Genomic DNA, 27,849 nt, shown 5'->3' with positions numbered 1-27,849 from the left:
TGTTGGAGGGTATGACATACAATGTATCATATGTGATCCTGCTGCTGCCGGTTGAGTTGTCGTGGGTATTGCATGCGATACCTCGCCCTTTTGAATGGGCGCCTATATATTTTTTTATATTTTTTGTCACTGCATCAAAAGATTTGAAGGTGAAAGCCAATGGTTGCTCAGGTGAGAGGCTTCTAAAGCCCATCCATATGAAAAAGCGGAAAACCATGATGAAGCTAAACTGTCTAATAGTCAAACCGAATAATAAGTGAATCAGCAAGACAAGGCCTAATAATAATACTGCACCTCACTGTACTACTATGGTGGTTTGTGTGTTATTATACTTGCTAATAAAGTTGCATGTGTTGCAGTTAGCAAGAAGAGGAAGTGACGCTACCCAATAGGGTGTTACGGCCCCTGTAGTGCTGACACTGTCTAATCTGCGCTGTTGCTGGGCAGCGGCGTGGGAGGTACGGCCTATCGTGTGCGCGCCCCCGGGTGTGTCGTCTGCCCGTCATCTCTTGCTATTGGGACGAGGTACGCTGCTGTCGCCTGAGGTAGTCCATAGTACGGCCCCGATTTCTGTCATTCTCTCATACGCCGGACTGCCCTGCCAGACATGGGCTGCTTCTTCTCCAAGAAAGCGAAGAGGAAGGGGAGCTCCAAGAGCGCTGCATCCACAGAGCTGCAGCAGCAGGAGCAGGATGGGGAGGAGAGCAGGCAGCAGTACAGCTGGGATAAGCGGGAGAAGGTGAGCAGCAGTAGCAGCAGCGCTGTATCCCTGTAGCATGTACCTTCTGTAACATGGGGCTAGGCTCCTCCTGTATGTGCTGGCTGTACATATGTGCCTCCGCTACACACAGCTAGGTGTGCCCGGAATCGCCAGGAAGAGTCCCCTACATGTGGGCATGCATGTATTGCTGGCCTGGCTGCTATTACCGGTATTGCAGCTGTACGGCTAGGCTTTATTGCGTGATGTATTCTGTGGCAATCTGCTTCCGAGCGCTCCTTTTTCTCTTTCCTTCACACACAGTTCACACTAATGTTTGCGTAATCCCCCTAGCAAAAATGCCTACGTAGTAGAGGGTTGCATGCGTATCATGACTGAAATAAAAAGAAGTATACTGTAGAAATGTATATTTTTTTTTTTTAAACTTTCCACATCATTCTATAGTGATGGTTATTGCCCATACCTAATACTGTGCATATAACCAGCAATTGTTCATTATGACAGGGCTGTCACCTACAGAGTCTGGGACAAAGGTGTGGCAGTGACACAGGGTAGTGTGCAGCTCATCACACTTTACTGTTCAGGTTATCACAGAGCAATATAGTCCTGGTGTGCATCACAGCATATGATGTATTAAACTGCCAATATAACAGGTGTTATATATATATATTGCTAAATTATTTTAACAATTTTACAAGTGGTGTGTGTAAAAAAAAAAAAAAAAATATGGCTACATCCTGTGAGTCTGTCTCCAGATTGTCAGAAAGTCCTGTGAGTGCCACCACTGCAATATTCTAGCTATCTGTATACTGCTACACTACCTGCTGTGATCTCTGTCTATATTTGGGAAAAAAATTCCTAGCACTCTTCTACTGCACCCAGGAGTGAGAGAGGCCATGATTTCCATGCCTCTGAAGGGGGAGGGAATTGTGAAAGTAAACAGTGAGTGGAAGTGCTTCATACTGTATGTGGCCTAGTGCGATAAAGATGCACTTGTAATGAATGCTAGGCACTATGGGCCTTATTCTAGTTCACTCTTTCTGACAAAATCCTTCTTAGATGGACAAAACCATGTGCCCTGCAGGGGGGCAGATGTAAAATGTGCAGAGAGAATTAGATTTGGGTGAGTTATTTTGTTTCTGTGTTAAATACTGGCTGCTTTATTTCTACACTGCAATATAGATCTCACTTTGAAGTAAAACCCCACCCAAATCTAACTCTCTCTGCACAAGTTACATCTGCTCCACCTGCAGTGCACATGGTTTTGTCCATCTAAAGGTCCCCATACACGGTCTGTTTAACGGATCCGTTCGAGACTTAAACAGCAAACATCGCATCGCATGTGCGGGAGCGCGCATCGCATAGTACAGAACGGAGCCGGTCCACAACGGACCGTGTATGGGCTCCTTACGAGGGATTTTGTCTGAAAGAGTGAACTAGAATAAGGCCCTTTGTTCTTCGGTTTTTCAAACATGTTTTTCTTAGCGCATTTTAAGACTTGGCACATCATTACGAAAAACATTGTTAAACAATCCAATGTCCAGTATATACAAGCAGCACTTTATACACCTGCATTTACGAACGCTCCACAATATATTAACTGAGTTACTGTAAAAAAACAACACTTTGTGCTGTGAGCACCTAGTAATGGCTAGCATGTTCTGGGTGTATATTATGCAGGTCAGGCTTTATATGTTCCATTATGTTTGCTATGCATGGATTAGTGGAAAAGTGATACTGAAACACAGCCTCCCTATTTTTATTTTTTCATTTTTAATCAAATTTCACATCTAAAAATAAAAAAAGCTTTAGTTTATAAATTATCCTGTAAGTTAGGAATCTTGTCGCTTTTGTTGGCTATATTTATTCTGTTTTGATAATCAATGGGTATAAATTTACCAGTTGTTTTTCATTGAGACATTTCTTCTTTACTTTACCATTATAATCTCCCTGCAGAGAAAAAAACCCACAAATGAAATAGAGATAACCTTGTATTCCATATAAGCTTTTAGCATGAAGTATATGTAATGCATTTAAATAATATATCACCTAATGTTATGCTGGCTTTTGTTTTGTTCTAAAAATTAGCATTTAAAACTAGTGAGATACACCATAATTAAACAAAATTATGTGATCCGATTGCATTTATGTGCCTATGTATACATATAATACACATTTTTGCAGGTAATGAGGTTTGAATACAGTCGTTAAATCCTCATTAAGTAGTAATTTTGCTTGTGAGAAAAGCAGAACTATTCCCCCCCAAAAAATTTTTGTGCACAAGACTTAGTCACGTTAGTGTACTTGACAAATTCCCAGATGACTCACTTCTCGGACAAGACCCAACCTTAATCTAAATATGGAATTAACGGCTAGTAATACACATTAGAGGAACCAGCCACAGTTGGGTTACAACGCAGCTGATTGGTTACCATGGGCAACTTCTCCACTGGCTCTCTTCCATACTCATTTTACGGCTTCATGAATAGACCCCTCTATCTTTATTTTATTAAAAACATTTTTTACATGACACCACAAGGTGTCCACAGTGCCATACCCAACTCGTGCGCTGACAGAGCGTAACATAGTCACTGTGGTGTGTTCTGGCTCACTGGTGCCAGGAATTGTGCTAGAATGAGAGAAGGAAGGCCCTGCTTGTGCAGTACATACACTTATTTTGTGTATCAGACTTTGGAGTGGGGTTTCAGGCAACCTCTTTTTTTTTTTTTTTTTATGTGTGTAAATCATTTTATTATAGGCAATACAGGTTGAGTATCCCTTATACAAAATGCTCGGGACCACAAGCATTTTGGATAAGGGATTTTTTCAGATTTTGGATTTTTTTTTAAATCATACTTACCTACTCCCCTGCTGGTGCCGCGATGGTCCCCTGGCATCCACAGCGGCCTTCGGGATCCTCTTCAGTGGCATCTCCTGTCCCAGGGGTGCAGTGTCACCCGCGCAATCCACCGCTGGGACCGGAGATGCCGCTGAAGAGGATCCCAGAGTCCGCCGTGGACATCGGGGATTAGGTAAGTATGAAAAAAAGGTCTGGGGGAAAAAACAAAATATTCAGAAAAACCAAGGTTTTTGGAATATTTTGGCTTTTGGAATACATGGATAAGGAAGACCCCACCTGTAGTGTATTGATCAGTAAAGGGACAATTGTAATTCCATTTTCATAAATATCAGTCTAGTGTGACTACTTCACAATGCTATTGTTATGCTGTATAAATACTAAAGAAAGAACTTCTCTAGTGGATATGTCAGTACATAATTTATGTTTGTATGTTAAACCGAGAATCTTGTTTTATGGGTAATAGTCATGTTAGCTTAAATTTCGGACAGATGATCAGAAATGTGTATGCTCTATAAAATTATACCGTATCTACACACCAGGTTTTGAAACAATCTAGTCGGCCACTGGTGCTACAGAAACATTCTTGAGACTCTTTGACAGAACACCTGACAATTAGCTGATTGGCCTAGTTAGTGCATAGGGACCTTATTCCGTTTTCTACACGGTTTACCATAAATTGCTTTCTCTTTCATCCATCCTGGTGACACAGCTCTACCATGGGATGTAGGAGGGTCCGCAGGAGCAAGGCACCTATGCTGACTTCTTTTGAGAGCAGGCTCCTCCCCACTGCATCCCAGAGTTCCTCAGTTCGTTTTAGGTGCCCAAAGGAGTGGGTGCTGTGCTGACTTTTGGAGTAGAGTAGCTAGGCTTTTTACTTTTTTAATTCACTAGTTAGTGCAGGTTTTCCCAGTGTGTTACTTCTACAAGAAGTTCACACACACTAAGGGCGCAGCAGAGTCTGACAGAATCGCATCCTGTCAGCTCTCTGTGTGCAGAGAGACACAGCTGCGTCTTCTGCACAGCGCATAACCTCCTTTACAGACATGTTTTCCTGGGACCTGGAGGTTTCCTGAACCGGCTCCCTCTTTGTGGGGGACGGACCCCCGCGATGGGGGCCACCATCTTAAGTAGGCGGAAATCCTGAAAAGGAAGTGAAGCCTATCACAGGAGTCCAGCGCTGCTGGACACTTCCAAGTAAAGAAGAGGCACTGGAGGTGAGGAGAATCACTTGTGGGAGCAGCTAAAGGGGGAAAAGGCGCCAATAGGCTTCCTTCCCCGCTGAAGCAGAGACTTGGTCTCTTCCTGCTCTCTGTGCTGGCGCCCTTTTCTCTCCATGCTGTGGAGCTGAAGCAAGGGATTTCATGACAGTGCAGTGAGAAGTTTCTCCTGCGCCGCGCTTTCCCCGCTGATCGCTGAGGATCATTGGCAGCAAGCAAACAGATGAGTAACACTGCTACAGTATTCTGTGCAATTGCCTGACATTGTGCACGGTGTGTTATATCAAGACAGTGAGGAGTAGTGCTGCTGCTCTGGTAGAGGGAGCGCCTGCCATGTTAGTGAACTGCAAATTTTGTGGTGTTAAATTAACAATTGAACAGATGGATCAGGGGGATTTGTGCCCCTCATGTGAGTCTGTGCCCAGTGGGGCTCAAGCCCAGAGGCCTGAGCAAGATGAACCTGCATGAGCGGCTGCGTTGGAGAGGTCTATGAATGCATTGGTTAAGGCTCTAAATAGGCAGAGAGATGATCTGGTGAAATCTCCTGGCCCCCTGTCCCCCTTTCAACCGTCTCTGGGCTCCATTACCCCATCTCAGGGGGACCCAGCTCTGTTTCAGGTCATGCAGGACACTGCACACAGTGTTCATAAAATGAATGCTTTCATGGAACAACTGGTTAAAAACCCTGAGGTTACTTCTCCTAGACACCCCTTATCCACACCTCCCCTGTTGAATTTAGATTCTGATGAGGAGGGTGTGTGTGCGCGGAGGATGTTTTTGGTAACAGAAGGAGGAAGTTGAATCCTCTGTCCCGGGAATTGAGGATTTGATCCTGGCAGATAAGTAAACTTTAAACCTTTCAGAGGAAGAAACTGCCTACGCATTGTGTTTTTAAGAAAGTACGCAGAGACTGTGACGTTTCCCTCAGTTGAGGGCATGATTTCTTTACTAGAAGAAGCATGGAAAACCCCTGACCAGAAGCTTCTTATGCCTAAAAGGTTTGCAAACATGGGAGAAAATCCCTTTAGTGGATGCACCTGTGGCTAGGTTGTCTAAAGCCACGGCCTTACCCGTTCAAGGAGGTGCGGCATTTAAAGACCCAGTAGACAAAAAGAATGAAGGATGTATGAAGGCGGTTTTTGAAGGGGTGGGTTTTACCCTACGCCCTATTATTGTTTCTGCTTGGGTATCCAAGGCTATGATTAAATGGGCTGTAGCCTTAGGAAATCAACTACAGCCTGATTCTGAGGCTTTCACACTGGCTGAAAAGCTTAGGTCTGCGGCAGTGTATGCATGTGAGGCTGGGGAAGAAGGTGCAAAGATGGCATCAAGGGTCAGCCACATCTGTGTCAGTAAGGAGAGCTCTCTGACTAAAATCTTACCGGTACCTCAGGAAGAAAGAAAGAGAGGTTTTTATTCAATTCTCTTTTTGGTCCCCAAACCAGACGGGTCCTTTAGACTCATTCTAAATTTTAAATCTCTAAATTTGTATCTTTGGGTGGACCACTTTCGTATGGAGTCTCTTAATCTGGTGGACAGATCTGGAGTCGCTGCAACTGGGATGTTCCCTCCGCTCGTGGGATTGGTGGCTGGGGGGGTGGTAGTTCTGCTCTTGAGGTTGCAGGGTCTGTGGTCCAAGGAGGAATCCATACTGCCGATCAACATCTTGGAGCTCCAGATGGTTTGGAACACCTTTCTGCAGGCAGGGGATCTCCTGAAGGGATCACCTGTCCGCATGCATTCGGACAATGCCTCAGCTGTGGCTTATATGAATCATCAGGACGGGATTCGCAGGAAGTTTCGCGGATATTCCAGTGGGCAGAGGTGAACATTCCTGCTCTGTCGGCTGTATGATTCCGCGGGTCCTGAAGAGAGTGAGGACGCAGGAGGTACAAGTCCTACTGATTGCACCGGATTGGCCCAGGAGATCGTGGTATTCCGACATACTGAGGTTGTCGACGGACTCTTGGTGTCGGCCGGACTTGCTCAAACAAGAACTGTTTCTACACCTGGACCTAGCTTGTCTAAATTTGATGGCCTGGTTTTTGAAACCTCCCTACTAAGGAAGGTTTTCGGAAGCGGTTATCCAGACCATGCTCCGGGCTCGCAAGCCTGTTTCAGCTACAAATTACCATTGTGTCTATATCAGGTGGTGTGAGCATCAGAGGGTACACACCTCTAGGTTTGTTATCTAGACTGTTAGAATTTCTCCAGGATGGGTTTTCTGCAGAGCTTAGTCTACAGTCTTTAAAGGTACAGTTGTCGGCATTATCCATTTTCTTTCAGAAAAGGGTAGCCATGTTACCTGTAGGTCAGACCTTTTTACAGGGAGTCATGAGGCTCAAACCCCCATATAGGCAGCCGGTGGCATCTTGGGACCTGTCTTTTTTGTTTTAGCAGTGTTACAAAAACCTCCTTTTGAACCAATAAGGTTGGCTGATGTTAAGTTTCTATCTCGGAAAATACCTTTTTGTTGGCTATAGCTTCAGATAGGCGAGTTTCCAGGCAAGGCTCTATTTTTTTTTTATATATTTTTCATGAAGAGAGGGATGTGCTTCGAACAGTGCCTAAGTTATTACCTAAGGTGGTAGTGTCTTGGTTTCATTTAAACCAGGAAATTGTGCTCCCGGTGTTTTCCCTTCCTGAAGGGACAAGTTAAAGGAACTGGACATGGTTCGCGCCTTGCGAATATACCTTAAAAGGGTAAAGGACATCTGCAAATCTGATTTGCTTTTGGTTTTATATGACATACATAAGAGAGGGTGGCCTGCTTCTAAGCAGACCATTGCCAGATGGTTAAGGTCAGTCATTGCCTTTGCCTACTCTAAGGTAGGTAGACCTATTCCTTCACGGATTAATGCCCATACCACCAGGTGAGTTGCTTCCTCTTGGGCGGTGTGCTATGGGGCTACAGCGGAGCAGTTGTGCAGGGCTGCCTCCTGGTCCTCTGTCCTCTGCCAACTTCGCCGCCTGGCTTCCACACTTCCTCTCCTCTGACCTGCCATCTGTCATTCTTGGTGACTTTAACATCCCCTTGGATAACCCCGCTGATCCTGGCACCTCCAAACTCCTCTCTCTCTGCTCCTCTCTTGGCCTATCTCAGTGGACTACCTCTCCCACCCACATCCAAGGACACTCCCTCGATCTCGTCTTCTCTCGCTCTTGTTCCCTTACTGACTACACTATCTCAGCTTTTCCTCTTTCTGACCATCACCTCATCTCCTTCTCCCTCACTGCTTCCCCCTCTCCCACCCCCCCTCCCAAGCGCATTGTCTCACGGCATAACGTCAACACACTTGATCTTGCTGCCTTCTCAAACACGCTGTGTCCTCTTCTCGCCCCAATCGCCCTCATGTCCTGCCCGAACCTCGCTGCCTCCCTCTATAATGACACCCTATCTTCGGCATTGGACTCTGCCTGCCCTCCCTCCTCTATCCCCCTTCGATGCTCCAACCCCCAACCGTGGCACTCACCTATCACCCGATTCCTTAAAAAGTGCTCTCGCACTGCTGAGCGCTTCTGGAAGAAATCACGCTCCCTTGCGGATTATCTCCATTTCAAATTCATTCTTTCTTCCTTCAGCTCTGCCCTTGCTCTGGCCAAGGAATCCTACTTTAAGTCCCTCATCCTTTCCCAATCATCCAATCCCCGCAGGCTCTTCGCCACCTTCAACTCCTTGCTCTCCCCCCCCCTCCTCCAGCTCTTCCGTCCTCCATCGTAGCCGCTGATTTTGCTACCTACTTTTCAACCAAAATCTCCTCTCTCAGGACTGCCATCACTGCTGCCATGACCTCACCCTCTCCCTCCTCCCCTCCTACATCTCCACTCCCCTCCTTCCAACCCCTGTCCTCATTTTACCCCACCACTGCTGCTGAAGTCCACTCTATCCTTCAATCCGCTTCTCCCTCCACCTGCCCGCTTGATCCTATCCCCTCCAATATTATCCGTCGTCTCAGTCCATCAGTCTGCTCTCACCTGGCTCACCTCTTTAATCTTTCCCTATCCTCTGGGATCTTCCCTTCCTCCTTCAAACACGCTCTTGTCTCCCCAATTCTCAAAAAAACAAATCTGGACCCCAACTCTCCATCCAACTACAGGCCCATCTCCCTCTTCCCTTTTGCCTCCAAACTCCTAGAACGTCTGACCTATAATCGTCTCCTAAGCCACCTTACTGCTAACTCCATTCTAGACCCCCTCCAATCCGGGTTCCGCCCTTTACATTCCACTGAAACTGCCCTGACCAAAGTCACTAACGATCTACTATCGGCTAAATCCAAAGGCCTCTTCTCTATCCTCATCCAGCTTGATCTGTCGGCTGCCTTTGACACTGTTGACCACCCTCTCCTGCTCAACACCCTCCGCTCCTTTGGCATCACTGGCACGGTCTTCTCCTGGTTCACCTCATACCTCTCCGATCGCTCCTTCTCCGTCTCCACTCCGAGCTCCTCCTCTCCTACTACCCCCCAGCCAGTCGGTGTTCCCCAAGGGTCAGTCCTTGGCCCTCTCCTCTTCTCCCTCTACACCACCTCTCTGGGCACCCTCATCAGCTCCTATGGTTTTCATTACCACCTTTATGCTGATGATACCCTAATCTATCTCTCCTCCCCCGACTTATCCCCATTACTTCTGTCCAAGGTCTCCGAATGCCTCACGGCCATCTCAGCCTGGATGACCCAACGCTTCCTGAAACTAAACATGGCTAAAACTGAACTTCTAATCTTCCATCCCCCGAACATCCCCTCTTCTCCCACTATCTCCATCAGCATTGGTGAAACCGAGATCACGTCCACCGACCAAACGCGCTGCCTCGGTGTCATCATTGACTCCTCCCTCTCTTTCACCCCCCACATTCGTGCTCTCTCACAGTCTTGCCGCTTTCACCTACGCAACATCTCACGCATCAGACCATTCCTCTTCACTGACGCGACCAAAATTCTCATTCACTCTCTTGTCATCTCCCGCCTTGACTACTGCAACATCCTTCTCTCTGGGCTACCTCTCACCCGCCTCGCACCTCTCCAATCCATTCTTAACGCTGCTGCTAGGCTCATCTTCCTCTCCCGCCGCTCTACCTCCGCCTCCCCCCTCTGTTTATCTCTTCACTGGCTCCCCATTCCTTTCCGAGTTCTCTTTAAACTCCTCACCACCACCTACAAGGCTCTCTCCTCCTCCACAGCTCCCTACCTCTCTTCACTGATCTCTATCCACACTCCCTCCCGTCCTCTTCGCTCCATCGCTGACCGCCGACTGACCTCTCACCTAATCACCTCCTCCCACTCCCGTGTCCAAGATTTCTCTCGCGCTGCCCCCCTGCACTGGAACAACCTCCCGCCACCCATCAGGCTATCTGATTCCCTTACCTCCTTCAAGCGCTCCCTCAAAACCCACTTTTTTCGACTAGCCTATCCCTCCTCCTAACCTCTTTTGATCCTCCTATCCTGCCTCCGTTCCCCTCCGTTCCTACTTATCCTATTGTATTTCGTTCGTCCACCCACCTATATTTAGTATGTTAACTCTTATGAGCAGGGCCCTCCTTCCTCACGTACTCACCCTACCTCATTACCTCACCTGTGCTCCTGTCCTGTTCTTCCCTTCCTCTACTTCATCTTCGGTCTCCTTGACTATTTTGACACCTACTTCTGAACTGATGCTGATTTTAGTTCTACCAGCTATACCCCTATTTATACTGTATCTTTCTACACACCCTGTACGTTACCTTGTAATTTGTTTTTTTGTTGTTTGCTATGTACTACTACCTTTACCAAATTCGGTACTTGTTTCCTATGCACCCCCATTGTCAACGCCACCCCCACTATCAACACCAACCCGAAGCGTGGCGAGCGCAGTGGTACGTGTCCTCCGACCTTTTCATACCCCCACTTTCCATTTTTCGGCGTGGAGTTGACTTTAGATAGTGTGGCGAGCCACCGAGCCCGAAGCGTGGCGAGCGCACGCGGAATACATGTAAAGTAATCCGTGTCCCCTCACAGGGCTCGCTTCGCTCGTCACGCTTCGGGCTCACCACACTATATAAAATCAACTCCACGCCGACGTGGATAGTGGGGGTATGAAAAGGTCAGAGGTCGCGTACCGCCACCCCTCACAGGCTCGCCACGCTTCGGGTTGGTGTTGATAGTGGGGGTGGCTTTGATAATGGGGGTGCATTTAAAATTGTAAGCACCCAATTGCTTGTACAATTAAAAATCGTATTGCATGCAGCTATATTGCATGCGATGCGATAAGATGCACTTCGAACAAAATCGGGCGCGCCGTGCTTGGAAACAAGTACCCCAAATTCTTTAGGTTCCACGAGTTCGCACCGGATTATTCATTTGGGCAAGCAGTGATGAGAACTGTAAGCCTGAGCATACCCTCCCAAAGGACGGGCTCTTGAACGTCCCATGGTTAGCTGTGTCACCAGGATGGACAAAGAAAAAAGGGGATTTTTGTAAGAACTTAACGTTCGCATCCCTTTCTCTGAGTCCCTCCTGGTGACACAGCAATCCCACCCTTACGCTCAGTAAGTTATAACGTTCATGTATTGTCATGTTATTGGGTTATGTTGGTTGTGCATAATAAAATGTTCAGGCGTACTGAGTAATTGTATCCTAGTGTGCTGGAAGTTGAACTGAGGAACTCTGGGATGCAGAAGGGAGGAGCCTGCTCTAAAAAGAAGTCAGCATCGGTACCTTGCTCCTGTGGACCCTTCTACATCCCACGGTAGATCTGTGTCACCAGGATGGACTCAGAGAAAGGGATTCGAACGGTAAGCTCTTACAAAAATCCCCTTATTAGGCGATTTTCGTTGCTTTACGCATGCGGCAGCGCACATGAATGGCCCCTTAAACTGCAATTGCAGTCAGGAAAATTTGACCGTTTTCTAATGGCTGACCTGGGTCCTCAACACACCCTTGCAGGCATGTCTGGCCCACTCACATTAAGCAAGCTAGACATATACTAGAAAAGACGCAATCTGTAAACAGGGACAGTAAACACTGAAAATTTAGGCCTTTTCATACCCCCTACTATCCACGTCGGCGTGGAGTTGAGAATATAAAGTGTGGCGAGCCACCGAGCCCGAAGCGTGGCGAGCGGACGTGTATACCTGTGAAGTTATACGTGTCCCCTCGGGGGGGCTCGCTGCGCTCGCCACGCTTCGGGCTCGCTGCGCTTGCCACACTTTCTATTCTCAACTCCACGCCGACGTGGATAGTAGGGGTATGAAAAGGTCGGAGGACGCGTACCGCCACCCCTCGCCACGCTTTGGGTTGGCGTCAATCGTGGGGTGCCGTTGAGGGGGTTAAAATTGGGGTCTGGGGAGACTTTTACATTGAATCCAATGTAAAATAGGGTCCCAGGGACCCTATTAACATTTCAATCAATGTAAAAATCGGGACCATCGTGTCGGTCGCATGCGATGCGACCGACCCGATCAACATCGGTGTGGCCGTGCTAGGAAACAAGTACCGTTTTTTTTTGTTATATTTCAAAAGCTGTAAAATGTAAGAATGGTCTCTAATCTGTCTGCCCCCCCCCCTCCCCTCCCCTCCCATTCTCATCCTGTTTAATGTCTGTAAACTAAAAAAAATTAATAGAAATCCTCATTCTACAAATGTAGGTTCTCCCATCCCTTGTATGTACTAGACAGATATTTGGAAAATTATTCTGGAAGCTTCCACTCTGAGATGGTGAATGTTGTCTTTATGAAATTCAGGGAGGTTGAAATTCCTCATAAAACATAGAGCTGCTGTTACAGAGCCCCAATAGCCTCAGCCTGCGTGTATATAAGGATAGCAGCCAAGACTACTCAATGGGTGCTTTCTCATTCCAAACCTCAACTTTCCAACTGCTCATACATTTTATTAAGGTGCTGCCTTCCTGTTTGACATATCCAAAGATAAATGTTACCATTAACTTTATTTTTAAGAGCCATATAAACCCAGTTGCTTCAAATTTATAGTAAAAAGACTGTTTAATAAAAAACACAATTGCATAATCCTCATAGTTCTATTAGTATACAGCCTTTTATTTTGGTATGTGCAGAAACTGTTGCCTTCCCATGCTGCGGTGTTGCATGTGTTATCGCACGTGACAATTGCCATGTGCTTCATGTACTGGTAATTCTTTATCCCATACTGTCATTGTAAATTTGAAATAAATAATTTTAATGGTTGATTATGGGCTGGATTTAACACTCTGAGTGCCAAGTGAATTTGTCAATAGGTGTGAAAATTGCTAAGCAAACAATTTTATTCTTCTTGACCTGTAATGTTTATATAGGAAATGGAATTTTTCACATTTTTTTTATTATAACAAATGTGAGTGACTGCCATTTTTTGTGGATATCTTTCCACTATGTTTACAGATGTTGCCACTCAAAGGGTTAATGAAGTAATGAACATGTTAGGCGAGGCCCTATGTAAAAATACACTACTCTACACTACTTATGTTGGGATTTAATTCTCTAAAAAAAAAAATATATATATATATATTTTTTTTTAAATGTCAACTTCCTCAAAGCAGTCCTCTGTTAAGCGGAAGTACTTTATTTTTTTTATTTTTTTAACTTAACTTGCATAACCTAATTTTTTTTTGTAATCTACTGACATTTTAGGACTAATCAACTGTATATAAAATCTGTTTATATATTTGAGATGAACATGTACATGATTGCAGATGTTATGCATTTGCAATTGAAGGAAGATATGCATCCCCTACATGCACACCTAAAGTGATGATAGATATTGGCTCACATTTGAATTGCGTTGTTTGTGTGGTTTTCCTATTTATTTATTTTATTTATTTATTTATTTATTTGCACTTGGTCTGGGTTCAATAGTGTAAAATGGCTAAAAGTGCTGGTTATTATAGAAGTGTCATTTAGACACCTATATGGGACACATCACATCACATATTTCTGTTTATTACAAGCACACCCATAAAGAAGAACCCATGGCCTGGAACCATTAAACCAATAATGGGCACCTGATCAGAGCAACAATTGAATGTAACCAGCGTTGAGCAACACTGTGGAGTTAAACAGAAAGGGCAAGGTTTTACAGAGAAACGTATGGCATTACATTTTAATGTGTGTATCTAGTTTGTAAACAAAACTACATTTATTTAGGTAAATGTATCATAAAAAAATAATAGTATTATGATAATTAAATGTATCTTTTCTCTTTTTTATTTTTTTTTTGCATCTACACAGGTAGACCCAAAAGACTACATGTTTAATGGATTGAAAGATCAAACTATAGGACGCTTGCCTGATAAAGTTGCTGGACAACAATTCGTTATACAGGAATGTGAGAACTGCAACATCTATATTTTTGATCACTCTGCCACCATCACTATTGATGACTGTACGAACTGCCGCATATTCTTAGGGCCAGTAAAAGGCAGTGTGTTCTTTCGTGACTGTAAGGATTGTAAATGCGTTGTGGCCTGCCAGCAGTTTCGCACTAGGGATTGTAGGAAAATGGATATATTCTTATGCTGTTCTACCCAGCCAATTATCGAATCCTCCACTGGTATGAAGTTTGGCTGTTTCCAGTTCTATTACCCTGAGCTGGCTGGACAGCTGAAGGAGGCTGGGTTGAGTATCTTCAATAACACATGGAGCAACATCCATGATTTCACACCTGTCTCAGGAGAGACAAACTGGAGTCTTCTTTCTAGTGATGGTTCCATCCAAGATTATGTCCCACTTCCAGATTCTGAGGAGCTGAAAGTAGTGCGAGTATCTACCGATGCCAATCGGAGCATAGTGCCAGTTACTTGGGGACAGCGACCAAAGAAGAGTGACGAGTCCTGCCTGGTGGTTTTCTTTGCTGGAGATTATACTATTGCAAATGCAAGAAAGATGATTGATGAGGTAATAAGAGAAAAATACTGTATTTGCAAGAGCTGAACCTAAACTTCTTGTGGTGGTCGTAGCAATATTGGGGAATATGCGCTATCCCCGTGCCTTATGGCAGGGGATACCGCTTCCCCTGATCTATGACACCCGCTGAGTGGGTGTCTTAAGTGCGGCGGTGTAAGGCAGGAGGCATAGCGCAGCTACGATATTTCGTAGTGCGCGCCTGCCTCCTGCCTAATTTATGAAGGTCAGCATCGCTGACCGTTCTGCCGCCTTCAGCTGTCCCTGCTGCTTGCTCTGAGCTGCTCTGGGGATCTCGCGTGAGTAGCGAGATCCCGCGCATGCGCAGTCCAGCTGGCCGGGGAGAAGCAGACAGCGCATAAGTGTTTACTGACGCACTGTCAGCTGGAGGAGGCAATGCCGGAGGGGGGAGTTAGCACTTCTTCTTAGAGGCCCAGAAATACTGAATGCCCCTTACAACAGCTCTAAGATATTAAAAAAAAAAAAAAAAAGTCTGTGCACCTAGTGCCACAAAGGTTAATAGTTCCTGTTGTAATATAAAGAACAGAGCGTGGACACTGGACAAAAACTCTTTTCTATCCTCAGACATCTGTTCCCAGACAGCGCTACTCTTCTTTTTAAGCACTGTGGGTGGGATCTCTGTCCTCCCATCAGCATTACCGCGTGCGTGTCCCCGGACGCCGAATGGCGCACTAGAGATCCTGTAACAAATGCCAATGTGGCATCCGGCACCGCATCAAGCATCCCTCTCTGCTGGAAACATGTTATCGTTGGAGAGGGTGCCAGGCGAACTACAGGGGATGCGCACATTAGCGCAGCTGTAGTTGATACGCTGGGGGGACAGACTCGCGCTAAGGTTACGCATGCCGAGCGGACTGCCCTTAATTTAAAGCGTGAGGAGAACACTGAATTTTGAGCTTTTTGCACAACAGAATTCTTATGTAGTTTAATTTGAATCTAAAACCTTTCCTTTTAGGCTTCTTAAATGTGACTGGAAGTGAAAATGTAATGGTGGTTAACCATAACTCCCATATAAAGGAGAACAATACGTAAGAAAAACACTTCCCTCTAAGAAAGGCTAGGCTTTAGATAGAAAATCTAAGCCTTACATATACCTCTGGAACTTGTGCAATGTTACTGCAGGCTATGAAGGGCCAGGGCTAGCAAATTAAAGTATAACAGACATTCATTTTTTATTTTATTTAAATAGTAATCAAAGTTATGGTCAAATAAAGGTGCGTACACACAGTGAGATTTCACTTTCTATTTGACCCCTATTTGATCTGGGTCTGTGTCTGGATCTGAGTTGGTTGCAGTGTTCATTCGAGTTTGACTATGTAGTACAGATCTGTACTATATAGCCTTGCCTGCCAAGACTATCTATTCGATTTACACTACACAGGAGCGGGATGCGGTCATTCGTCAGACTGCATTTAGGTCTACAGTTATTAGGTCGACCCCACTAGGTCGACTGGCAGGAAGGTCGACCTGACTTAAGGTCGACATGGGCCAAGGTCGACATGACTTAAGGTCGAATTTGCATAAAGGTCGACATGAGGAAGGTCGACTGGTCATAAGGTCGACATGGGTTTTTCACTGTTTTTTGAGCCGACATGTGCCGACAGGCGGTATTTCATGCCCTACCATCCACTAGGGCGTGGTGGGAGAATAAAATAGTGTGCCGAGCGCAGCGAGGCACCGTGCCCGAAGCATTGCGAGCGAAGCGAGCGATGCGAGGGTCCGATTCTCATTGCCAACTGTGTCCATGTCGACTGTGTCGACATTCGGATAAAAAAACAGTGAAAAACCCATGTCGACCTTATGACCAGTCGACCTTCCTCATGTCGACCTTTATGCAAATTCGACCTTAAGTCATGTCGACCTTGGCCCATGTCGACCTTAAGTCAGGTCGACCTTCCTGCCAGTCGACCTAGTGGGGTCGACCTAATGACTGTAGACCTAAATGCAGTCTGACGAATGATCCCATTCCACAGGAGCACGCATTGGGATCGAATCTGCATCGACTGTAGGAAAACTATTTGATGCCCATTCGATTTTCTATTTGATTTCTATTCGATTTTGCTACTATAAGCAAGATCGAATAAAAAAAATAGTGCATATTTCACCGTGTGTACCCTCTAGGATGACCGGTAGGCACAGTTTAATTCATTTAATATGTAATTTTTTTTTCCCATATTTAAAATAATACATTTTTTTTTAGATGCCGTGATTCAAGGGCCTAGGGGGGGGCTAGCACAAACCCCCCCCCCCCCCCCAATCTTTTTTCCCTGTGTCCATAGGCCTCCATTGTAATGTTATCTCCCTTCCTAGTAGCAATAGATCTTTCAGCAATACAACCTATCCCACTGTGGTAATAGATCCCCAGTTGTTTAACCCCCTTCACTATTGCCTTTCCCAGTGACCTGTACCCTTCCATCCCACTTCCTACCCCTTGCTGCAGTTGTTCTCTGGCTGTTTTCATGAGTCATGTAGCTATAGTGGGGTGAAACCAGCACCAGACTGGAGAGAAGTCTCTGCCACCCAGACAAGGCACTGTTCATTAAATAACTATTTTAATTGCCTTAATAAATTGAATGGGTCATCATTACTACAGTCCTAGCATCCAATAGCAGCATAGAATGAGGAGACCTAGGCATATATTCAATTAGCTCCAATCAATGGTGGGGGATAATTGTATCCCTGCAGGGCTATTCTATTAGTCCCAAAAAGCTAGCGCGGGTCACAGCTCATCTGAAATTTTGTTTAACCTGCCTCCTGTAGGCGAAGCAACAGCCCCAAAAACAGCCCCGTTTTCATCTGAAAACTTTTTTTATTTTTTTACCCCAAGTGAAAAAAAGTGGAGCAAATTGATTGTTTTTCGGCCATTAAAACTGGATAGCCCGAATAAAAGTAAAACAAAGGTGAAACTTTGTGTAAACACTGTTCGATATCGGTCATAGATTGGATAACCTATCGGATGTTAGTGAGAGTCAGGCACTTGTATTCTCCTTTGCCTCTGATAAATAAAATATATAAGCAAGCCTCATACATGTGCCCATACACTTATCAGATTTGGGCTGATTCCGACGGATTGGGTCAAGAAATCGTCACAAAATCTGATGTGTATTACATCCCATCCGACCCAATGCGCGGTCCCATGCGCATCGGGTCAGACCCTACAGATTGAACCTGCAGCAGGTTCAATCTGTTGGATCGAACCCATCAGCGGCAGATCGTGGGTGATTTTTAGCACCAACGATGTGTTGGTCCGATCCGTGTTGAAGCACCGCTGGCACACACCTATGTGAAGGGGGCGGGCAGCGTGGGGTCCGGGCTACATGAAGCACCAGGGGGCTATGGGTGCAGCATCATGGCAGGGCAGGCAGTTTGCAGCGTCCGGGAAGCGCTGAGCGGACCTCGGTGGCAGAATTTTTATAAAATTTCAAAAGATAGGCTTGCTGCTGATTGGCTGAGAGAAAAATTCAGAAGATGGGCTGAAATAAGTAATCTACAGATGGTTCGAATTCAAATGGCGTTGATATACCCCTGATAACCAGTGGCACATATTGTATCTTTTTACATTTTTAGGCGGTGATTGCAGTCAAAAAAAAATGTGCGTCCACAGGACCCCCTCTCTTTATAAAGTATGGTGTCCTACTCCACTGTTTCTGGGTCCCACAAGATATTACCCTTTGAGTGCCAAAGTTGCTGTGAGAGATCCTCAAATGATCTGGAAAAAATGACAGCGTTCTTTTTTTAAGGGTGCAATATTTTTACTAAACTTCAATGAATTGGCTTGGCTGTGTTAGTATTTATACTAAAAGAACAGTCAGTTTAGCGGATATTGTGAGGCTCTCACAGCAACTTTGGCACTCAAAGGCTTAAGCTTTTGAGCTATACCCACTGCTGTCACTACAATTTAACTTAGGGGGGGGGGCAGAAGGAGTGAGAGACAAATAAGGTGTTGGGGAAAGAGGCAGTGCAAAAGAATGGAGTGATGGAGAGGGGTGGTCAGGGAGAGAAAGGGGAATAGAAAAAGAGGAGAGATAGTGTGTGTGTGTGTGTGTGTGTGTGGGGGGGGGAACGAAAAAAGAGGGAAAGCAAAGAGGTGAGATGGGGGCAGGGGGAGAAAGAGCAGTTCACCAGCCCATCAGCCGTCCATGCCCTACTGCAAGGGCACTATCCTGTAAGGGGGGCACCTTCACCCGTCCATGCTCTCCTGTAAGGGCACCATCGGTCAGCGCCTGTGTCCAGACCTTCAGGCAGGGTTACTGACTGCCCAACAGGCCACAGGCATCCAAGCAGGACTGAGTCCCAGGCTTCTATCCGGCCTCAGTGGCAGCGAGGTCCACTCGGGCAGTCATGCTGCAGATAACAGGATAGCAGCTGCTGCTGACGAGCCCGACAAGGGGACACTAGAGGGAAACCTGTTATATCTGCTTTATATCCACACTGGCTGCAGCAGAGCAAGTCCCATGTGACCCAATCATTTGGTTAAACTGTGTTCCGGGTCTGCAATTGGGGGGTTAAATACTCACTATAGCGCGTATTTGCAATCACTGTCTGTATTTCAAGTACTGAAACTAGTTGTTCCTTGTGAAATGCATCATTTGTAGAAAGCTGATCCTTTTTTTTATTTTGTTACTAATGCATACCTCATCGTTCACAATGCAGATAGTTGCCAAGGGCTCATCACTCATTCAGACTAAAGAGGTTGCGATGAAACCAGAAGATGCAAAGAGGGTTTTCAAGGACAGAGCCACAGACTTTATACCGTTGTTGGAGAAAGGTATGCTCTATAATATACAGATGTGTAATATACTATTTTTCTAGAAAAAATATTGAATGCAATGTCTATGAATCTAGAATAAGGCTGACCTGGATGAATCGCTCATATTGTACTATATTAATTGGGAACAAATGTATACATGTATAGAGTGGTTCTTTGTATTTATGTATGTACTAGTAAGCCCATTCAAAGCACCAGCTTCAAAAGCTAGTCTACTACCTTCTGTGTTTGTGCATGTGTGAGAAAGCTGTACTTTTTACACTCTGCCAGCAGGTGGCAGTGTTTCAGAGATTCACGGACACTAGACATATCTATAATTTTTTTGGTTTGTGTGTGGTGACATCATCACAAAATTGACCATTATTTAGTCTGTGACATTACTTTGGCACTGAAATGTAAAACTGCTCTGGAAACTGAGGGTTTAACTTATTCCAGCGGTTCTCAAACTGTGGGTCCTGACCCCAAAGTGGGTCCCGAACTTCTCAGTATGGGGTTGGGACTCCATGTTGATGACTTTTCTAATCTCAGTCAGTGATTTGAGGAGACTGAAAAATGTGTTACATTGTCTGTTATTTTAGACTCCTCCCATCATTTTGTGCCTCCACAATGCTGCCATGTATTTGCTGTCTGCTGACTACACATGTGATGTGATGACCTTCTGCAGTAACTTACTGGGGTCCTGTCATTAATTGTATTGTCTTATGGGGTCCCAGAGCAAAATAGTTTGAGGACCTCTGCCTTATTCCATAGTATGTTAACATATCTTTATTTTTTTGTAAAGGTCCTGTTGTTGCAATGGAGTTTAATGGTGATGGAGTAGTAGAGTGCTGCCATTCTGTTATCAACAGCATCTTCAGTGGTACTGAGGTGAGTGTTAATATTTAGTATTAGGTATGACATTTTTATTCAATGGAGCGATGGGAGCAAACAGTCATTGAAAATCACGATCACCAGAAAAATAAAAAATCTAGCTTGACCATTGGGTAAAAATGATTTTGGTTTTAGTGTGATGAAACCAGACAATGGTATAAAAGTATTTCCTCTACCTCCCCATGGCAGCCACATATGGGTTTTCCTCCAATTAGGTAGATATCTGGAAAGGGAAACACAACAGCCAGAAAAAACTCCCCTAGACACGGCCCCCTATATAAGGTCCGCCCCTTTAGTGCTCTGTGTCTTTTTTTCCCTTTCCGGGTAGATGGTGGCTTACCCTGTGAAGAGCCTTCTCTGCTGCCTAGTGCAGTTAGGGGTTGGGCAAGGAGTAGGGCTTCTCCCGCTACCTAGTGTAGTGGGGAGACTGAGCTAGGCGCCCGCTGCTTCATGCAGTCAGGGATACGCGCGTACCTTGGTACGGTCCCCCTCCGGCAGTGATGGTGTCAGGAGTCAGCTGGAGCAGCTCGCGCGAGGCAGCGGCGCGTGCGGACGCTCTGGATGGTAGCAGCGTCTGACGGAGGCACGATGGCGCGTGCACGTAAGGCGGCGTCTGACGTCAGCGGAGGCTGGCGCAGAGAGATGACGCGGTGGCCAGCGCGGGAAAACGGCACGCTACATAACAGGGACGCTGACAGGGAGACAGCGCCGAGTATTCACTGCTATCAGGAGGGGGATTGCGCAGGACCTTGTGACAGAAGTGTGTCGGTCCAGACTGCCAGCTGACCAGGTAAGGCCCCTAGAAGCAGCAGCGCTGCTGGGGCGCTGGCTTACCTCCTCCAATTACATGGAATGATAAGTACATTGTCTTTTTCTTTCTGCATAGAGGGTGCAGTGTTACTATGGAGGAGGAAAAGAAACAAACTCCTAAGGCAGGGTAAGCCAGGGAATGTATAGTGTTTTCTAGGACAAGCTTTTTTGTGTCATAGTTTGGATGCTCCTTATATGGAGAGTGGATTAGATGGAACTTAGTGTTGTCTCCGTACCTTTTCAGAGAATCAAGCAAAGCGGAGGCAAAAACAAAACATAAGAAACTGCACACGGGAAAATGTTCAGTCTGTGATAAAGTACTGCCTGACAAGACAATTGGCTCAGTCTGTGACAAATGCAAAGGGGTGCAATTTCTGGCACCAGAACAAATGAGTGACCTGGTGTCTATGCTTAGATCAGCATTAGCTGATACGTTTGTATCAAAGGGTGATTTGGAAAAAATGTCCAAAAAGAGGCCCACAGAGCCCCCATCAGAGGACTCAGAAGGTTCTGAACTGGCAGAAGGCATAGCTGCAGGGGAAGAAATAGAGGAAGGCGAGCTTCCCTCTGATAAAGCTGATCTGGAATTCAACCCAGATTTATTGAATAATCTGTTGGGACTGATCAACAAATCCTTAGAAATAGAGGACCCTCAGGAAGAGGGGAAATTGCAAGATCTCCTATTCAGAGATAAAAAGAAGAAATGTAAAACCTTTCCCTTATCTAAACCACTGAAGGACATTGTGGAAGAGGAATGGAATAGTCCGGATAAAAAGGTGGCGGTACCTTTAAGGATTACGAAGATGTACCCGTTTGAGGATCAGCAAGTTAAAAAATGGGAGACAGTACCCAAGGTCGATGCAGCTATTGCCCGTATCTCTAGAAAAACCACCCTTCCATTGGAAGATGTAAACGTGTTTAGAGATTCAATGGAAAGAAAACTAGAGATGTGCCTACGGAAGCAATATATGACTTCAGGAGCAGCCATAAAAGCCTCCTCTGCGGTGGCAGTAACATCCAGAGTTCTGAGGTCGTGGTGCCAAGACCTGGAGTCGGACTTACTAGACGGGATTAAGAGGTCAGAGCTGCTGAAAGAAATCCAAAATATGCAGGTAGCTATTGAATTTATATGTGATGCCTCCCTGGACAATGTGCGGCTAGCGGCGAGGAGTAACGCGGCAACAATTGTAGCCAGAAGGGCTCTCTGGCTGAAGCCATGGGTGGCAGACGCCCAAAAATAAATTAGTGTCCCTGCCCTTTCAGGGCGACTACTTGTTTGGGAAAAATCTAGATGACATAATATCAAAAACATCAGGAGGGAAGTCAACATGGCTCCCGCAGGAAAAGTCTACAAGGAGGCCGTTTGTCAGACAACAAAAGTTTCAGACAACGGACTTCAAGGAAGCAAGAGCGTACAGACCAGGAAGGGGATACAGAAGACCCTGGTTTAGTAATAGGGGCTCCTTTCGTGGCCAAAGGGGCAAAGAAGGAAGATTCGGATTCAGAAACATGTCACAATGACGCCAAGCTAAAGGTTGGGGGCAGACTAAGAGAATTTCATCTTGTCTGGGACCAAACAGTAGAGGACAACTGGGTGAGAGAAGTTATCTCATCCGGTTACAAAATAGAATTCATAAAGACACCAGGATGCTGGAAGGAGGAGTCGCCGGTTCCGAAAAATCCAGAAGAGAGAAAGGCACTGATAGAAAGCCTCAAAAATATGATAGATCAAGGAGTGGTAGTGTTGGTACCACAAGACCAAGAAAACGAAGGATGGCAGTCCAGGTTCTTCGTGGTGAGGAAAGCCACGGGGGGCTTCAGGACAATACTAGACTTAAGAAGGCTAAATACTTTTGTAAAAACTCAAAGGTTCAAGATGGAGTCAGTACGCACAATACTCCCAGATATAAAGGAGAACGCGTTTCTAACAACGATAGACCTAAAGGACGCTTATCTGCATATTCCGATAAATCGGTTGCATCAGAAGTACCTAAGATTTCGCCTAAAAGGAGTAACTTATCAATTCACAGCATTACCCTTCGGCCTTTGTACTTCGCCAAGAACCTTTACGAAGGTGCTAATAGTATTGATAGCAAATTTAAGAAAGGAAGGCATTCCAGTATGGGCATACCTGGACGACTTACTTGTCATGGCGAGGTCTGCAGAACAGTCAAGAGAGTATACAGACAGAGTGATGAGCTACCTGCAAGAACACGGATGGATCGTGAATCAAAAGAAAAGCCAACTAGAACCAGACAACACAGTGAAGTATCTGGGGTTTGTAATAGATTCGGTCAAAATGACAGTATGCCTGACGGAAGAAAGAAGCTACAAACTGAGAAGCGAGATTGCGGGGCTTCTGAAGAAAAAGGTGGTACGCACCGGAGACTGTAAGGATACTAGGTCTTATGTCGGCTGCACTAGAAGCCATAAGTTGGGCAAGGTTCCACATGCGGGCCTTTCAGAATTGCCTGTTAGCACAATGGGACGGCGACGGAAAGAATCTGTTGCAAAAGGTGCAGATATCAAAGAAGGCAAAAGAGGATCTGCGGTGGTGGTTGAGTCCAAGAAGAATATCAAAAGGCAGGTCATTCCTAACAGGCGAACAGGTCGTAGTTACAACCGATGCCAGCCAATCAGGTTGGGGGGCGGTCTGCCAAGGGCAAGCAACGCAAGGAGAATGGAACAAGCATTACAGCCAGCTTCACTCCAACCTAAGAGAAATGTATGCAGTGTATCTAGCATGTCAGAGCTTCAGGGACAGGTTATACAAAAAAGAAGTAATAATCAGGTCAGACAACAAGTCGGTGGTAGAATATATCTGCAAACAAGGAGGAACGAGGAGCAGGAGTATGATGAAGGCCGTGGAGGAATTGCTGCAATGGGCAGAACTACACGTAAAGAGCATCACGGCAGTATTCATTGCAGGAGAACAAAATCAGGCGGCGGACGCTTTGAGCAGAAGGGCAATAAAAGCAGGAGAATGGGAGCTGTCCCAGGAAGTTTTTCAACTCATAGTGCAAAGATGGGGATGTCCAGCTATAGACCTCATGGCCACAAGAGCCAATGCCAAGGTACCCACCTTCATGTCAAGGCACTGGGAGGCAGGAGCAAGTCAGGTGGATGCTCTGACGGCGCAGTGGAACACAGGCCTGGCGTACATCTTCCCTCCGTTTCCGGTAATATCGAGGTTGCTCAACAAAATACAAAAAGAGGAGGCAACGGTGATAACAATATTACCTTTATGGCCGAGGAGAGCGTGGTTTCAGAAAGTAGTGAGAATGGCGGTGGACGTTCCTTGGAAGCTTCCAGACAGGGAAGACCTGTTAAGACAGGGGAACTACACGAGGCCACAGCCAGACAACTGGGGTCTGATGGCATGGCTACTGAGACCAGAACACTGGTAGAAAAGGGATTTTCTCAGAAAGTAATAAATACGCTACTTAAGGCACGGAAGATGAATACATCAGCTACATACTATAAGATTTGGAAAACTTACATTCAGTTTTGTGAGGTAGGGCATAGGAACCCTAGGTCGATACCCACAATTCTGGACTTCCTACAAACAGGGCTAGAGAAAAAGCTGTCAGCCAGCTCATTAAGGGTTCAGATTTCAGCACTAGGAGCCATGCTGGATACAAAAATATCAGAAGACAAGTATGTAAGGAGGTTCGTGCAGGCACTAAGAAGGATAAGGCCGCAATTTCATAACCCCATGGCTCCGTGGGACTTAAATCTAGTACTGAACGTACTAACGGAAGAGCCTTTTGAACCACTGCAGGAAATACCTATCAAGAAGCTAACGATGAAGGTTGTTTTTCTGGTCGCAATTACATCGGCCAGGAGAGTATCAGAGCTGCAGGCACTTTGGGCAGAGGAACCATTCCTCAACTTCTTTCAGGATAAGGTGGTGTTGAGAACTAACCCCAATTTCCTCCCGAAAGTAGTGTCCCAGTTTCATATCAACCAAGAAATAGTGCTGCCAGCTTTCTGTGCTAACCCAGGGAATGAGAAAGAAAGAAGGCTACATACCCTGGACGTAAAGAGAGCATTGATAATTTATCTCCAAAGAGTGGAAGATTGGAGGAAGTCAAAGAGGCTCTTCTTAGTAACAGAAGGAAAAAATAAAGGATTAGGTGCATCGAAGGCTACACTAGCAAGGTGGCTGAAAGAGTGCATAGCTGAAGCTTATAAGATAAGGAAGATGGAGGTGCCTAAAGGAATTAAGGCCCATTCGACAAGAGCCGTGGCAGCATCATGGGCAGAAAAAGGTGCGGCCTCAATAGAGGAGCTTTGTAAAGCAGCATGCTGGGCTTCGGCACACACGTTTTCAAAACATTACAGAGTGGACGTAGGAGCCTCCAGTGATGCGAAACTGGGCAGGAAAATCCTTAGTGCCGTAATATAAAAAAAAAAAAAAAAAAAAGAAAGAAGGAGAATAAAGGGGTGAAGACAACCTCGTATCCTTTGAAGTGCTAATTATTATTTCTTGTTCTTTTTTTTTCCCTCCCTACGGTGTTATTGCTATGGTATTACCCATATGTGGCTGCCATGGGGAGGTAGAGGAAAGTACGGATTATTACCTGTTAGTACGCTTTCCTCTACTCCACCATGGCAGCAGTTTCCCACCCTTAATATGATTTAAAAAATGATCGGAAGCTATATAATTGAGACACAGAGCACTAAAGGGGCGGACCTTATATAGGGGGCCGTGTCTAGGGGAGTTTTTTCTGGCTGTTGTGTTTCCCTTTCCAGATATCTACCTAATTGGAGGAAAACCCATATGTGGCTGCCATGGTGGAGTAGAGGAAAGCGTACTAACAGGTAATAATCCGTACTTTCTAAATAAATCAAAATGGTACACATTTGTTTGTGTGCTGGAGTTAGAATTGCAATTCTGGCATATTGCATGCTCACAAATCTAGATCTTTGCTTGTAGTCATAGTTGGCTCAATCTATGCAGCCACATTGCTACAATCGGTAGACATGTGAAAGTAGCCATTATCGCTATGTGTACGCATTTACACTAGCCTCATTCGCCATGAAAGAGATCTGTCTAAAAATCAAATGGATTTCTGTGTATGTTTCTCTGAATAGCCTAAATTCAGCATTTAAAGGTGCTTAAAATTGCCAGCTCCATATGCAGGTCATGCTGATTCCGCTTTCAGCAAGGTTGATGAACACTGAACCATGGTATTACAGGTTGGAGCTGGAGATGGCATTTAATCAAAACTGTAGGCTTATTTCTAAGCCCCTCCGCCCCCTATAATGATGCCCACTTTGGGTGTACAGTTCTCCAGTCAAGCAGCCTCAGCATTCCCACCCCTATGGGTGTCTTTTGACACTCTTTTTCCCTCATGCACCCTGAGCCTTGTGAGGTGTTTATTCTTTTCGGTCTTTTATCTCTACTGGTTTGTCTACTATAAGCATATTTGGAATGTAAATTGGGGGAAAGAAGAGACAAAAAAGTATACCTTTTCAATGCCACATTTACAGCCTAAATATGAATTAATTTGACTATTAGTATACGTGTGTGTGTGTATTTGTGTGTTCGATAGATATATAATCTCTTTTTAAATTTGTGAGTTAACTTTCATATGTACTAATGTCTATACTTATTCTGATTTGTTCCCTTATTTCTAACTCCTTTTTATTGTAAAATAGGTATTTGTGTCTGAAAACAAAACAACGTCTTCTCATGATGTGGAGAACTTCTACAACTTTGCCGATATACAGATGGGAATGTAGAGTCTGTTACCTGCAACAATTGTCTGTTCCAGAAATGCCTTCAGATTATGTGATCTGCTGTTCATTAGAAGAGGGAAAAGTGCACCTTGATTTCAGTAATTTGTGGGTAAAGAGATGGCACACATGCAGTACTCTTTGTGATCTTCGCACACGTTCTAATAAGTGCAGTAATAAAAGGTTTTATGTGAAGACAATTGTTGCTGCAGGCTGTTGCTTTTGTAAAATACTGTACATTTATTACAGGCTTTGTTAGGTTGCACTGGTAAAACCCCAAGTAATACATAAAACATTACATTCCAGGTGGCATAATGCCATCTAGCTGGTTAATTATGGAAGATTTACTAGTGAATTAAATATTTTAATTTTCTAATATTTATTTTTAGATTTTACACAACATGCATTCCACATGTTAATATATTTTTTTTTATGCACTCTGAAATCAATATTTTATACTGTGAAACTGTAATTTTAGTCAAGCTCATGTAAGTTGTTTTGTTGCATTAAGTACAATATTCGTATAATTGTATATTGGCAGATACAAATTTGCAGCCGTGGTCCTACTCTGAGCCAGAGACAATGTGGCTACAGTATATACTTTATAACTGGACATAGAACAGAGGGAAATCCATTTGTGCCATGTGACACAGTAGCCATTTGTTAAGAATGCAATGTTTGTTATGAAACCAGATCTCACTGACCACCCACTCTTGTCACTGCAATCACTATATTGCTATGTGATGGGATTACAAAATACGGTTGTGGCAGAAATATATTCCCAAACACATTTTGTTTGGAATACATATGACAAAAGCGTGTTAAATTCCTATACATACAATGGTTACAGAAAACCTATGTTAATTTAATTTTTAAAAATGTTTAAAATTGGACATTTCATACTTTTATACAATCTGATAAATGTATATAAGGAACAATAAAATGTAATCTGCTGAGACA

At 44.9% G+C, this 27,849-nt stretch overlaps 1 protein-coding gene across 2 annotated transcripts; it reads left to right on the top strand.

Moving 5' to 3' along the window:
• Positions 1–386: 386 nt before the first annotated feature.
• On the top strand, positions 387–27,849 carry RP2 (RP2 activator of ARL3 GTPase). Of its 2 annotated transcripts, none has more exons than XM_083168755.1 (5): positions 387–739; positions 14,007–14,672; positions 19,353–19,467; positions 20,249–20,334; positions 26,812–27,849. In XM_083168755.1, exons 1-5 carry the CDS (start codon positions 608–610, stop codon positions 26,893–26,895), a joined length of 1,083 nt encoding a protein of 360 aa, XP_083024881.1. In that variant the 5' UTR covers positions 387–607; the 3' UTR covers positions 26,896–27,849. The 2 variants fall into 2 exon arrangements, with proteins under 2 accessions (XP_083024881.1, XP_083024882.1); XM_083168756.1 differs by having other exon boundaries at positions 396–525.

This window comes from Crinia signifera, chromosome 2, assembly GCF_055691185.1.
Source record: "Crinia signifera chromosome 2, ASM5569118v1, whole genome shotgun sequence".
NCBI lineage: Eukaryota > Metazoa > Chordata > Amphibia > Anura > Myobatrachidae > Crinia > Crinia signifera.
Note: the sequence above shows the minus strand (reverse complement) of the source record. Positions and strands in the feature narration are given on the sequence as shown.

Bases quoted from the DNA above. Each gene is read 5' to 3' on its own strand.
- RP2 (XM_083168755.1), top strand. From the start codon at position 608: ATGGGCTGCTTCTTCTCCAAGAAAGCGAAGAGGAAGGGGAGCTCCAAG. The intron at 14,673-19,352 runs GTAATAAGAGAA...TTCACAATGCAG, and splicing joins CAAGAAAGATGATTGATGAG to ATAGTTGCCAAGGGCTCATC. The intron at 19,468-20,248 runs GTATGCTCTATA...TTTTTTGTAAAG, and splicing joins TATACCGTTGTTGGAGAAAG to GTCCTGTTGTTGCAATGGAG.